We start from the raw sequence: 13808 nt of genomic DNA, 5'->3' as shown, positions 1-13808 counted from the left end.
ATATCCATACATGACAACTGGGAAAAACCATAGCCTTGACAAGGCGGACGTCTGTCAGCAAAGTAATATCTGTGCTTTTTAATACGCTGTCTAGGTTGGTCAGTTTTTCAAGTTGGGAAGATGGAAAAGGTCTAGAGAGACTGCACTGACTGTGGTATACCCTTACGCTGGAGATCATGAACAAGATGACGTGGAAATAGAATTATTGATTGTGAAGATAGACCATAATGTTAAATAAGAAAATCAAGTTTCAAAGTAATATATACGGCAGTATCCCTTCAGGATAAATACCACGTTTGCCTTGCCTGTCAACATGTACATTCATCCTTCGACCCAAAGAGGGACTTGAAACGCAAAGCTGCAGGTTGTTGGCAGTAGTTACTTGCTGTAATGGGATAATGGGCGCAGTTAATACTTTTATTCTTTGCTCATGTGAATTTTCTCTCTCATAAATGAAGCAAGCACGCAGTACTGCCTAAGTAGAAGGAGAATATTGCAATCTCGGTAGTTTTCCAGTTCCTCCACTAGACGGCGCTATGAAGCTTGCGCCGTCCTGAGCTGTATTGGAAACTGCAGCGGTAACCAGAGGTTTACCAGGGGTTATTTTCTCTTGGAGTCATTCTGGAACTGTGCGATCCAGAGGTGGCGTGGCAATTTCTTGTTCAGAAATAACACTGGCTTTTAAAGCGCACAGCCAGTGTGTGTTTTGGAAAGAGCAGACACTGCAGGTGGGCAGTTTGCCAAGCCCTTTCATAACTCTTACGGTTGGGCTATTTGAGTTCTTTCCTTATTTTTGCCATGAGCTTAAAAGATGTGAATGCATCTCCATCCGTTGATGTGAATTGGGCAAGAATAATGGGAAAGGGCTTCCCTGCTAGCCCAGTGGTTGAGAATCCGGAATACAGAGGGCACAGGTTCGATCCCTGGTCTGGGAAGATCGCACGTGCCTCAGAGCAGCTAAGCCTGGGGGCCACAGCTGCTGAAGCCCGGCTACCCAAGAGCCTGTCCTCTGCAACAGGAGAAGCCATGCACAGCTGGAGAGGAGCCCTGCTCCATGAAACCGGAGAAAGCGTGCACAGAGCAGAGAAGACCCGGAGCAGCCAAAAATACATATACAGAGGGGAAAAGTGAAAATACGAGATAAACTCCCAGGATAGATCCTCCTTCGGTGGTTTTGAGCTTTGTAGTAAAACGAGGTGTTAAAGAAAAATTCCCAAATTACTTCAGAAATGTTAAATTTCCACTGAACGTTTTTAGTAGACTTTGGTCTTGGAATCCCTTCCTGCTTATTTGATTAATTTCTTTCCATTCTAAGAAAACTGAAGGATGAATGTTTAGCTTTGAGCATGAACGGAATCCCATTTTTCACCCTCGGTGTGACAGTGGGTGTGTGCAGGTGGTGTGCTCTTGGAGGGAGAAGAGCGAAGCCTGGGTGTTGTCTGGAGCCCGTTGTTGCTGAGCGGGTGATGGCCTTTGTGCGTCTGGGGTGACCGCGTGGGAGAGGAAGCTTGGCTCTCCCTTTTATCCCAGACAGCATGTGGCTCGAATTTCTAACAGATGGAAGAGAGTGGGGTACTGGGTTTCTGTACCCGTCGACATTGCTTAGACAATCTTCCCGTGTTAAGCGGCGTGTTGGATCGTGATTCTTGGTACAGAAATTCAGAATGAACCCCGTGCTGCCTGATCAGTGGGGCCCCCTAGATGAGGTAGGCGCTCATTACAAGTAGTTCCAGGTGAGGCTTTTCTTAGCCTTGATCACCCTGCCTTCACTTATATTCTCACTTGGACAATGCAGACCTTGCTTTGAGGGAGAAGGAACCTGGCTGACGATTCACAGTGGAAGGAAGGTGCCAGAAGCCCCATGTGGGTTTGATCATAGACAATCAAGTTAGGATAAGGCAGCAGTTTCTCAACATGACAAATTGTGGTCCGTTAACTAGCGTTTCAATCTGTTTGCCCTTTGAAGTCAACGGAAAGGGAAAAAAATATATGTAGGTGTCTCCTGCACAGAGGAAAAACAAGCTGACCCCATGGACACCTGTTTGCTTAAAAAGAAGTTTCCAGATATTTCCTGGAGAGTGCCTGTGTTTCTGTCTAAAATTTCTGTTTGCTCAGAATGATCCGGAGGCCTGATGAAAATAGCAAAGATATATTTGTAGTTAGGGACAAAGATCCCACAAATAACCCGATAGTTCAGGCATCGGCCACATGGTGGTGGCCGTGGGCTGGACTGCCTTCCCCATGGTGCTGTCTGGCTCTCTGGTGTCTTCCGGAAATCTGGAACCAGTCGTCCCCATCTTGTTGTGTTTCTTTAGCTTTGTTCGTGCTGGGTCCTCATTGCGGAGCAGGCTCGTCTGTAGTTGCGGTGTCTTCCCTTGCCCTGGAGCGGGGCTGCAGGACGCGCGGGCTCAGTTCTTGCGGCTCCCGGCTCCCGGCTCGGTAGTTGGGGCCCACGGCCTTAGCTGCTTCTCTTCCCAGACGGGGGTTGAAGCTGCGTCCCCTGAAGGTGGACTCTTCACCAGTGCGCCACCAGGGAAGTCACACGTTTTGTTTTAATTTTAATTTTTAATACAGAATGCGTTCACATGGCTCAAAATAAGAAATTATCAAATGGCGTACTTGTCCAGCAATGCCGCTCCGGACAGATAATCACTGTTTGTATTTTTAAATGAATCTTTCCTGAGCATATGCAAGCGAAAGACAAGCATAAATTCACGCTCCTTCTTGCTTAAGCGAACGGTAACATACTACACACTGTGTTCTACCTCATGCTTTCTTTCCCCAGCTAACACCACTGTCTATATCCGTACAGCTTCCAAATCTGGGCCACATAGTTTTCCAACGAATGGATGTACCATGAGTTATTCAACCAGGACTTTATTAATGACATTTGGCAGGCTTCCAAGCATTTGCTGTGACCTCATTGTAGTAAATAAGCTTGTGTGTTTGTAATAAACAAGCTTGTTGTTTCATACTTACATGAACTGAGTTTTAAACTCAACTCTTAGGAGCGGAATTGCTGGGTAATGGAATATATGCTTTTTACAGTACCCTGCGTCCGTCACCCGTTTGGGTGCAGCACGCAGGGTCTGCACCACGGGGCACGGCCTCGCTGGTTTCTGCTCAAGGAGTTCAGTTGCTCCACAGTGTCTGGGATCTCAAGTTCCCCGATCAGGGATCGACCCACATCCTCTGCATTGCAAGACAGATTCTTAACCACTGGACCACCAGGGAACTCCTTAAAAGAATATATGTTTTTAATTTTAGTTGATAGTGCCAAAATTCCGACCCACCTTCCATCAGGACTGAAGTTACTTGCACTTCACTCAGTAAAACACGAGGGCGCCTGCTTCTCACCCCAGCCTCCTCACAGAACGTCTTCAAACATTTGGACTTTTCGACCGTCGACCATTCCTTTCACGACTTTCGGAGTTTCAGTCAAAGTTACAAAAGCTCTTTCAATCCAAGATTATGGATGTTTTTCCCAACTGCTCTTCTAGTGTGTTTATCCATTTAGATTTTCCCTGGAGTAGGGTTATGGCACTGGAGAAGGGATTGGCAACCCACCCCAGTGTTCTCGCCTGGAGAATCCCGTGGACACAGGAGCCTGGTGGGCTACAGTCTATGGGGCCGCAAAGAGTCAGACACGACTGAGCAACTTCACACACGCATACACACACACACATACCCTCAGGGTTATGGCGCTGTGTTAACTTTTTAGATGGCCACCCAGGTGTCCCTACATCTTCAATATAAAAAGTCCTTTAATATAAAAGCCTGTATCACACACTAAACTCGAGTATGTCTTTGGTCGAAGTGTGTTACACGTTGTTGCTGTTGTGTGCGCTCCGTCAGGCCTGCCTCTTTGTGAGCCCATGGACTCTATCCCGCCAGGCTTCTGTGTCCAGGGGACTTCCCAGGCAAGAACACTGGGATGGGTTGCCATTTCCTACTCCAGGGGATCTTCCCCGACCCAGGGATCGAACGTGTGTTATATGTGAATGATGACAAATGTGGGGGAGATAGCAGGGAAGAGGAACAGAGACGAGGGAAATTAAAGCAGGATAACTCTGTACAAGCTGACGTTTGGGTAAAGCCCTGACGGGAGGGAGGTGTGAGGCAGTGCAGATGGTGCTTAAAAGTTTTTGCTTCTGAAATCATTTGGACCTAAGGTCAAATCCTAGCTTCAGTCTAAGATCAAAGGCAAGTTATTTATTCTTTTCATGAATCAATTTATTCATCAGTAAAAATGGAGTTATAAATCGATATAAGAACTAAATGAGATCTTTTTAACTAGCTTAGCATTGGGCCTGACACATAAAGGCTGATCGTTATCATTGTAATGATATTACCCTGGACATTTTTCCTTCTCATTCCACATTCCTCAAAGAATGCATGGCTGCAGAATATCCCATCACGTGGTCCACAGGCAAATTCCACATGTTGCTTTGTTTACTTGTTCTCGGATTGTGGAGACTTTTGAGCAGTTCTTCTTTCCCACTTTTTCAGCCCTCTCCTGTAAAGCTTGTATAAATTTTTTAATCTTTTTAAACTTTCTGTTTATTTATTTTATTTATTTCACTCCTGCCGCTCGGGGTCTTCACTGCTGCGCGCAGGCCCTCTCTAGCTGTGGCGAGCGGGGGCTCCTCTGGTTCCGGTTCCCAGGCTCCTCACTGCGGCAGCTTCTCTTGTCGCCGAGCGCAGGCTCTAGCGCACAGGATTTGTGGCACGTGGGGTCTTCCTGGACCAGCAGTCAAACCTGTACCTTCTGTTCAGCAGGTGGATTCTTAACCACTGGACCACCAGTGAAAGAAAGTGAAAGTCGCTCAGTCGTGTCCGACTCTTTGCAACCCCATGGACTGTATAGTCCATGGAATTCTCCAGGCCAGAATACTGGAGAGGGTAGCCTATCCTTTTTCCAGCAGATCTTCCCGGCCCAGGAATTGAACTGGGGTTTCCTGGGGTCTCCTGCATTGCAGGTGGGTTCTTTACCGTTGAGCTGCCTGGGAAGCCTGTCTTGCCCTCTGGATCTCAGTCGAACTGAATAACCTGCCCCTGAAGCCCTTCCCACCCGGGTTCCCGCCTCATCCTTTCCTTTCATGTCCTTCCCGCCATCTGAAACTCCTCTCCACCCCAGCCCTCCCCACCCCGCGTGTCCACCCGCAGCTCAGGCTCCAGGCCCGAGGGCAGGTGCCGCTCCATCTTCAGCCCTTCCTCGTCCCTTAGCTCAGCTGTTCTCAACCTTGATGCACATTGCAATCACCCAGAGGCTCTAAAAATGATGATGTCTGAGCCTCACCTCCAGACATTCTGATCAGCTTGGTTGAGGGAGGGTCTGGGTGTTAACGCTGGTGTAAAATGCTGCCCAGCTGATTCTGAATGGCAGCTGAGTGGGCTTGTGGGACTCATGCATCCTTTTACCCAGGTTCTTCTCCTTCTCTGCCGGCCTTGATCCACCACAAGACTGTAAGCACTTCGAGGCAGGAGCGTGTCTGGTTCAATTTTGTCAATCTCACCGGGCTCAGGATGAGGCTCAGTAACTTAACAGTGACGATGACAGTACCAGCGTTTACTGAATGTTTACTGTGTGCTTGACGCTTTCAGACTGTGGTGTTGGAGAACATTCTTGAGAGTTCCTTGGACTGCAAGGAGATCCAGCCAGTCCATCCTAAAGGAAATCAGTCCTGAATATTCATTAGGGAGACTGATGTTGAAGCTGAAGCTCCAATACTTTGGCCACCTGATGCGAGGAACTGACTTATTTGAGAAGACCCTGATCCTGGGAAAGATTGAAGGCGGGAGGAGAAGGGGACGACAAAGGATGAGATGGCTGGACGGCATCACCGACTCAATGGACATGCGTTTGAGCAATAGTGGAGGACAGGGGAGCCTGGCGTGCTGCGTCCGTGGGGTCTCGAAGAGTCAGACACGACTGAGCAACTGAACAGCAGAACGACAGTGTATGCCACACACGTGCTAAACCCTCTAGACGCATCGTCCCACTGACGCCCCGACGGCCCTCAGAGGCAGGGGCTGCGTTTTTGGCCCACGAGCACTCTGGGCACAGGCATCAGGGCACACGCCCGCGAAGGCAGGGGTGTGACCGGAGCAGAGGGCGGAGTCTGGGCGGGCTGGCTCCGGGGCGGCACTCACACCGGGGGCCGCTCTACAGTTTGCGCCTGGTCAGGATTCCCCCGCCACGTTGCTGAACGAAGGTGCATGAATGAGTTGGGGGAAATAAGGAACTCTCTCCAAGGATCAGCTCCAGCAGGCCTGGTGGGGCACGTCGTTAGATTTAGTGCTGGTATCACGTCCGTGCTGGCTCATCTTACACACACCTGTTCGGTGATTTATGTAATGTTTTTGATTTAGTATTTCATCTAAAGTTTTTCTACTCAATTCTATCCAAGCAAAACTGTTCATTGTACCAAAGAAGTATCTTTCCAAACAAACACTCCTACAGAATAACTTCTGCGTCTGTATGTGTCCATGTGTACGCACCACCTAAAATCAAATCATCGCCCACAGGCGCACCGCACGCTGTCGCCAAGGTGCTTCAGTTGTGTCCAACTCTTGGCAACACCATGGGCTGTAGCCCACCAGGCTCCTCTGTCCATGGGTTTTCCTAGGCAAGAACACGGGAGTGGGTTGCCATTACCTTTTCCAGGGGATCTTCCCAACCCAGGGATTGAACCCCTGCCTCTTGCATTGGCAGGTGAGTTCTTTACCACGAGCATGCACCTCAGAGGCCACTCGTCTGCTAGACACAAAATTTTCAGCCATCCTCTTTATCAACCTGCTTAACCACCTGGATCCGAATTGTACCTTGGAATTACCAAAAATTCAACTCATATTAGACGTCTAATATGAACAGGAAAGGGCTTCCCAGGTGGCACTAATGGCAAAGAACCCCCGCTGCCAGTGCAGGAGATGTAAGAGACATAGGTTCAGTCCCTGGGTCAGGAAGCTCCCCGGGAGGAGAGCATGGCAACCCACTCTAGCATTTTTGCCTGGAGAATTCCATGGATGGAAGAGCCTGGCGGGCTACAATCCATGGGGTCTCAAAGAGTCGGACACGACTGAAGGGGCTTAGCACAGCACAGCACACAGCATGAACAAGAAGGTATACTAGAACCTGTTTAACAGGGCATCTCTTCCCAGGTAAAACTCGTTTTGCCTGGAATGAACTAGAAAAGCTGAGAACTTAGAGCTGTGGCTCTGATCTGAGTTGGGTTTTATGAAGTTCCAGCTCTTTCAGAGGCATTTCACAAGAAGCGCTGCTCCATTTAGAGAGAGCTCTGGAACTGAGGAAAACTTTGTGGAATACACACGTTGTTACCTTTTAAAATATCCACCAAAATGTGTTTATACATTTTCATAGCTGTTCAGAAAACAGCAGCCCCATTCTCTATTCGGCCACGCCATGCGGGACCTTAGCTCCCCAACCAGGAGTCGAACCCACGCCCGCTGTTGGCAGTGCTGAGTCTGGACCACCAGGGAAGTGCCAAAGAAAGCCCCATTGCTGATGCAGACTCTTCCGGCTTGGTCCTTGGCACTAGGCTAACCAATGTGCCAAGTGATTCAGCACGGGGAGGCGATCTAGAAACCCAAAGAAGGGAACAGGTCCTGTGAGTGCTGTGACCCGGAAAGACTTCAGCGAAGAATGTAAACTTGAGCCCAAGCCTGCAGAATGGATGGGTTTGAGGTCACCTGGCTTGGCCCAAGGTCGTGGGAGTGAAGAAAACAAAAGAGGCCACTTTGGCAAGCATCCTGCCATCCTGGGTGGGTTAGAAGAGGAAGTCCATCCCTGTACCCCAGCTTTTCACCAATAAACTCCCAGATCCTGAAGACGGGATTATTATTCTAAAACATCAGTGCGTTTCTTAGTTGATACAATCCACCAGCGTGAGGACGGTGGGAAACCAAATAGAAGGATCTCCCACAATCAAACTGGGGAACCACAGAGCGCTGGCATCCTGCACAGCCTTTCTCCAGAGCTGGGAGAAGAGGGTTTTGTTTGGGATGCACTGCGCCCTGCTGTGTTTGCTGGCCTCTGGCTCCAGACAAAGTCCCTCCGACTGACTGCAGATGCTGATTCTGTTAGAAAGAGGGGGCGGGGAAGGAAGAGTGACTCTTATAAACCCCTGATTGTTCTACACCGCCGTGGGCTGAAGAAGTATGGCTGGAATTAGCGGGTAAGGGAGAAAGAGGCGGGAAGCAAAAATATTACTTTGAGAGTCCACATTCAACAAGTTGCAACCGTGAAAACTCTGTCTCTATCCTAGGACTTAGTTGACGGCAAGGGAAAGGAAGGACAGGAAGTCCCAGCTGTGAGCCGCTCCATCCCCGGGGACCCTGAGCAACTGGAGATTGCAAAGGAGGACGCCCAGGCAGAGAACAGTTCCATCATGAGCTTCTTTAAAACCCTGGTGAGTAATTTCAACTCTTTTCCTTCTCTGGTCCTACGTTCTATTGCGAGAAAGTTTTGCTAGTTTTAAGAATGCCACAGGCTTGAATGGCACTGCTCTAAACAGGGTGTCATCTTGGTGCAGCCGGACCCTGGAGAACAGGGGAAGGTGTTTCGTAAGGGAATTGGCTTTCAGCGAAGGAGTCTTTACTGCTGGCAACTGTGAGAAGCATGGCAGGTGACCAAACTATAGCCACGCTGTTGTTGTTCAGTGGCGAAGTCGCGTCCAACTCTCTGCAGCCCCATGGACTGCAGCACGCCAGGCTCCCTGTCCTTCACTCTCCTGGGGTTTGCTCAGATTCACATCCGTGGAGTCAGTGACGCTACTTAGCCATCTCATCCTCGGCTGCCCCTCTCCTTTTGCTTTCAGTACAACGTGAGCCATGTGGTCATGGAACTCTACCACAGTTGGTGCCTTATGGTCATTGACCATAAAAATAATTGGAAAAAACTTTCCTTGAGTTGCTGACCTGTCAAAGCGTTTTTGCCACTCAAATGGCAAATCGAACTGTAGAAGTCACTTTCTGTCTTGTTATGTCAGGTCAAGGCAAGGACCCATGCCTTCCATTGCTTGCTTATCTCTGACTCTTCAGGGCCCACAGCGTGGCCCATGCCAGACACTCAGAAAAGGGCTGAGTGAGTGCATGCGTAATTCAACAGACAGCTTCAAGCGTTTGGACCATTTCCAAAGACCAAGACCAGCTTCAAAAGATAAAATAGAAAAAAATCAACAGCGTGTGCGACAAACACCAAAGGGCTGTATGTTTTGTTTGGATCAGTGGTAGCCTCGCTGGAAAGTCTGTGGCCTTCCAGGAGACGATCTTGAATGTGATCAAGCTCTGGGTGAATGTATAAGATCTGAGGCATTTCACTATGAAATAGTAACTTCATTAACTTTTTTATACCTAGGCATTACCAGTATTTCTTATTATATTCCTTACCTGTAGAGTAAATTGGACTGTGTTAAATAAAAATATGAAATAAGGACTTCCCTGGGAGCCCAGCGTTTAGGACTTGATGCTTTTACCATGGGCCCCTGGGTTCAGTACCTGGTTGGGGAACTATGATTCTGCAGCAAGGCCGAAAAAAGAAAGGAGAGAGAGAGAGAGAAAGAAAGAAAGAAAGAAAATCACCCTAAAGAGCTATGGTTTGTAACATCTGTTTTTTTCAAACTTTTAAGGTTTCGCCTAACAAAGCTGAAACAAAAAAAGATACGGAAGACACGGTAGGTAGCCTGAAGCATGTTTATATTTGGGGTTGTGTGTGGAACTGGATTTGGGTTATGTCCTCTTTGTTTTTTGAATTTTATGTGTATGTGTAGATACATATATACATATGTAGCAATTTAATACTGCCGTTAGGTTGTCCTTAAAATGTTCCATTTACGTTAATGGTATTTTAACGAAAATTTTGGTGGAAAACTTGAAATATGTGCCAATTGTGGCTAAATAATGTCACAAAAAACAATTTCTTACACAGAATTAGAACAGACTACTAACAATTATATATCATCTTAGTCTTTTTCGTTGTGTGTGGGGAGACCCAGGGAATAGAGTGAAAGCCACTGGAAGTGAGACAGCGGTGGGACCAATTTAAAGCAGATGCAAGCCTCTAGGCTTTTGGTTTTTAAAACCTAGGTCCTGCTTTGTTTTCCATGTCATTTGAAAAAAAAGCTAATGTCTACTGCAACGGCAATCGCTTCGTGGCATGAAACAGTCACAAGTTGACACCTGCCAAATGGAGGGGTTAGGGTGCCCTGGAGAGCGTGCCCTTTTTCACCATCATCCTAGAAATTCAGCCGGTTCCCCTCCAAGTACACTTTGTCTGGAACAACAACTTTCTAGAGATGTTTTCGCTTTACGCTAGAAAGAGCCGGTTTTCTTTAGTAGGACACATGGTTTGAATTTCCCGGGAATCACGAGGAAAACTTAACTTGGTGACAGAGAAGTGTCTTGTGTCCTCCTTTTGGTGACTGAAAGTGCTTTGAAAGACACTGGGACCAAACAAACGGCTTGGCCAACTTGGTCCATCTGCTTCCCATATTTGAAGGGGCTGAGCTATGAAAAAGATCCTAGAATTTGTCTCAGACCTGTGTTCAAGCCACAGTCCTGCGACTCGAAAGCTGTGTGATCCTAACCCATCTGAACCCAAATTTCCACATCTGTAAAACCGAGGCAACAAAACTTCTATCTCCCCACCCCCAGGACTGAAGGTGTGACCATGCCTGGTAAGCCCAGGGAGCTCTACTCGAATGTAGGTGATTCCTATTTCCCCAGTCCCTGCAGGACAGATTGGACACCAGGATTACATTTGCCTTGCATTGGTCGGTTCCTCTACAGTTTTCTTTTTCCACTGGGGGGGGAAAGAAAGATATATCTGAGGCATCTGCGTGCATTTTCCTATAAAGTGATTTATTTGCTACAAGGCTGCTAGGGTCAAGTTCAGTGACTGGTTGGGTCCGCGGGTTTCTCTTTGGGCTCTGCGACTTGCATTGTTTGGAAACAGGAGGGTGTGTGGGTGTGACGTGTGGCTTTCCGAGTGACCTGGGGCCCTCCCTCTCATCAGCTGCTCCTGCCTCACCTAGAATGTGGTCCCAGCAGAAAGTACCTAGAGATAAAAATCTCATGCTTCTGCCCAGAGAGGGGTGGGTTCATTACTGAGGCAGCTGGATCTCAAAAGAGGGTTTTGTGAATGTAGGTTGCCTGTGACACCCACAAACAGGCCTTCCAACCTGGTTCACACGCTTGCCTCCTGGTCATGTTTTCTACTGAGGTTCTTCGATTCCTGCCTTTGAAACCTTTGTCCATCTTCTCATTTGGCTCTGGGCAATTTTTAGCACACTCAGAATCCCCCAGCATTTGTGACTTGAGTCAGCAATTCTGAATAATTGTAACTGGGCTATTTTAGTCCCAATTTTGTCTCATTTTGGCTCAGAGGATTGGCTCATTCTAGAAACATCTTTTGCCCAGGAGATCTGCCCATCTAGAAATCAGTTGAATCTTTTGTGGGTAATACTGTTCCCCTGAGGTTTCTAATACGAAAAAAAGGGCAGATCAGTTTGAGAATGAAAGCCACTTAGTGGCAGGATTTGCCTTGAGTCCAGGATGCAAAAACAAGTTGCTTATCTTCAGGTATATATTTTTTTCTTTTTCACGTGACAGCAGCATTTAGATATTTAAAGCCATCCAGTAGGGACTTCATTCTCTCCTTCGTGTTAAAAAAATTTTCACCTGGTTCTTTCATGACCTATAGACAAAGCTTAAAAGCCTTGTCATTATCTCTAGCAGATGGAGTTGCGCTAATCTGGGTCACTTAAATAGGCCACCGTGTTGAGAATCAACGTGTAAGAGGAATAGACGCTGACAGTGCTCTTTAGCCAAGTCTGGGAGTTCGACAAAGATAAGTGTTCATATGGTGCCTTGTGATTGGAAGACGGGGGTGATGCATCAGTAGATAAGTGACAACCAGGATTACTGCACTTAAAAACAAAAGAGAAAAATGGGTTTTGTTTAAAGACAAAGTTCTGAGCTGTGACTGCTGTTGCCCGAAAGGCATCTAAGGGAGAAAGTGTCTCTGATGGACAAGCCGGGCAGAAGACATCCGAGGTCCAGGCTAAAGGCGCCAAGAAAAAGCACCTGCATAGCCCCAGGCTAGGACTCGCCTTCAGAAAATTCTTTAGGCATAAGGTCTGTATCTCGTTAAACTAGGAGGGAAAAAAATAGAACCCTGGTCTTCATTCTGTGGCTTACCTGCACATCCCTTGTCCACCCAGCTCCTCTTCGGTGAAGACAGAGCCTTGGGTGGTGGGGCTCATTAGAGGGAAATTAAATACTATGTGAGACAATTTTCAGTGAGTTTTTTAAAGTCCTCATAGTTACAAATGTCTCAGATCACTAGGGTCGACCAGGGTTCTAAGATTCTTCTAACCCAGTGTTTCCCAAATGTTGAATGTTTGCATACCTGCCCCATCATTTTTGAGATATACCACTATTTACTTGGGGCTCCCCTGGTGGCTCAGCTGGTAAAGAATCCGCCTGCAATGTGGGAGACCTGGGTTCGATCGCTGGGTTGGGAAGATCCCCTGAAGAAGGGAAAGGCTACCCACTCCAGTGTTCTGGCCTGGAAAATTCCATGGACTGTATAGTCCGTGGGGTTGCAAAGAGTCAGACACAACTGAAAGACTTTCATATCTATTAAATATTTTTATATTGAAATTGACTTACTCCTTATTTAAAGTTATCTTGAAACTTGACATTACATCATATTTGGAAAAGCAGAATCAATTTTCATAAGAAGGTACCATTATATAAGCAATAAAAAAAGATATTACCTTCTAGCTACCTGGCTCATGTTAAGCTCGGAACCGTTGGCCTTTCTAGCTTTATGGAAAGGCACAGCCAACGGTAGGGAAATGTTAAAAAGATTTCTCTGTCAGAACCAGACTGAGATTTCCTCCTGAATTGTCTTACAAAGATGAGAGTTGAAAAAGGAGGAGTATTTTCACGGTTTTAATGTTATTTAATATCCAATCTTGGCTCAACCCAAAGTCGTCTCTCGTCCCACCAATGGTCTGCTTTCTGCACTTTGGGAAACACTTTTCTAACCTCGAGATTTTTTCGCCTCGCGCTCTGCTCCATCTCGTCCCTGTATTAACTAAACTTATACTGAACCCACCTGGAAGCCCAGGCACCGCAAACAATGGATGAAGGCAGAACAAACTGCTTCCACGTTCTTGACAAGTGAGGACAACCGAGAAGTCAGCTTTGGAGATTGCATTCTTCTCGTGTCTAAGAAAATGCCAGTATTTGTCTAAAGCCGTCATCAGTTAAAAGGACCCCTGACTTGGGCCAGGATGCTTCTAAAGTTGTTCAAAATGTCCACCATTCTCCACTAAATTGAATGAACTGATTTTAAAAACATCCCCAGCTGGATATTAGAGTCCCTGGACTGTGTATGCAAATAAAAGCTCCATAGAAAGCTCTCCTGGCTAAATCTATATTTGCATAAACAAACTATTATGAAGCCTCCCTTCGAGTTCCCTACAGGGTTATTTTGTTCTGTAAAGAGAGAAGGGGGTGGATGAGAGATTCTGCAGTGGGGGAGGGGAAATTAAAAGGCGGTACTACTGGATGCGGTAGCCAGTTTGGTAACTGCTGGTGGGTCAGAGACTGGGACAAAGGAATCTAGCTGAATTCCCAAACAGGGAGCTTCTGTGAGGAGGGCGCTTTGGAAGTTTAAGACGGATATGACTGCCCACCTCCCCCCACCGCCACCCCCTCCCCCAGCAGACCTGCACGTCTCCTGACATCCATTTAATGCCAAGTTCCGGAGTCTCTTCCCC

The 13808-nt window shown here is 47.2% G+C and overlaps 1 protein-coding gene across 8 annotated transcripts in view; it reads left to right on the top strand.

Annotated features, from left to right (window-relative positions):
• Positions 1-13808, top strand: part of BCAS1 (brain enriched myelin associated protein 1) — a 98460-nt gene that overhangs the window by 43752 nt on the left and 40900 nt on the right. For 4 of the 8 annotated variants that reach the window (XM_069548847.1, XM_069548846.1, XM_069548841.1 and 1 more), the window contains exons 5-7: positions 8286-8429; positions 9648-9692; positions 12019-12153. In XM_069548847.1, coding sequence (XP_069404948.1) covers positions 8286-8429; positions 9648-9692; positions 12019-12153 — 324 coding nt within the window. The remainder of the gene's footprint in view (positions 1-8285; positions 8430-9647; positions 9693-12018; positions 12154-13808) is intronic. The other 4 variants (XM_069548848.1, XM_069548842.1, XM_069548849.1 and 1 more) reach the window with 1 other exon arrangement.

This window comes from Ovis canadensis, chromosome 13 (assembly GCF_042477335.2).
Source record: "Ovis canadensis isolate MfBH-ARS-UI-01 breed Bighorn chromosome 13, ARS-UI_OviCan_v2, whole genome shotgun sequence".
Taxonomy (NCBI): domain Eukaryota; kingdom Metazoa; phylum Chordata; class Mammalia; order Artiodactyla; family Bovidae; genus Ovis; species Ovis canadensis.
This window is presented reverse-complemented; position numbering and strand designations above follow the sequence as displayed.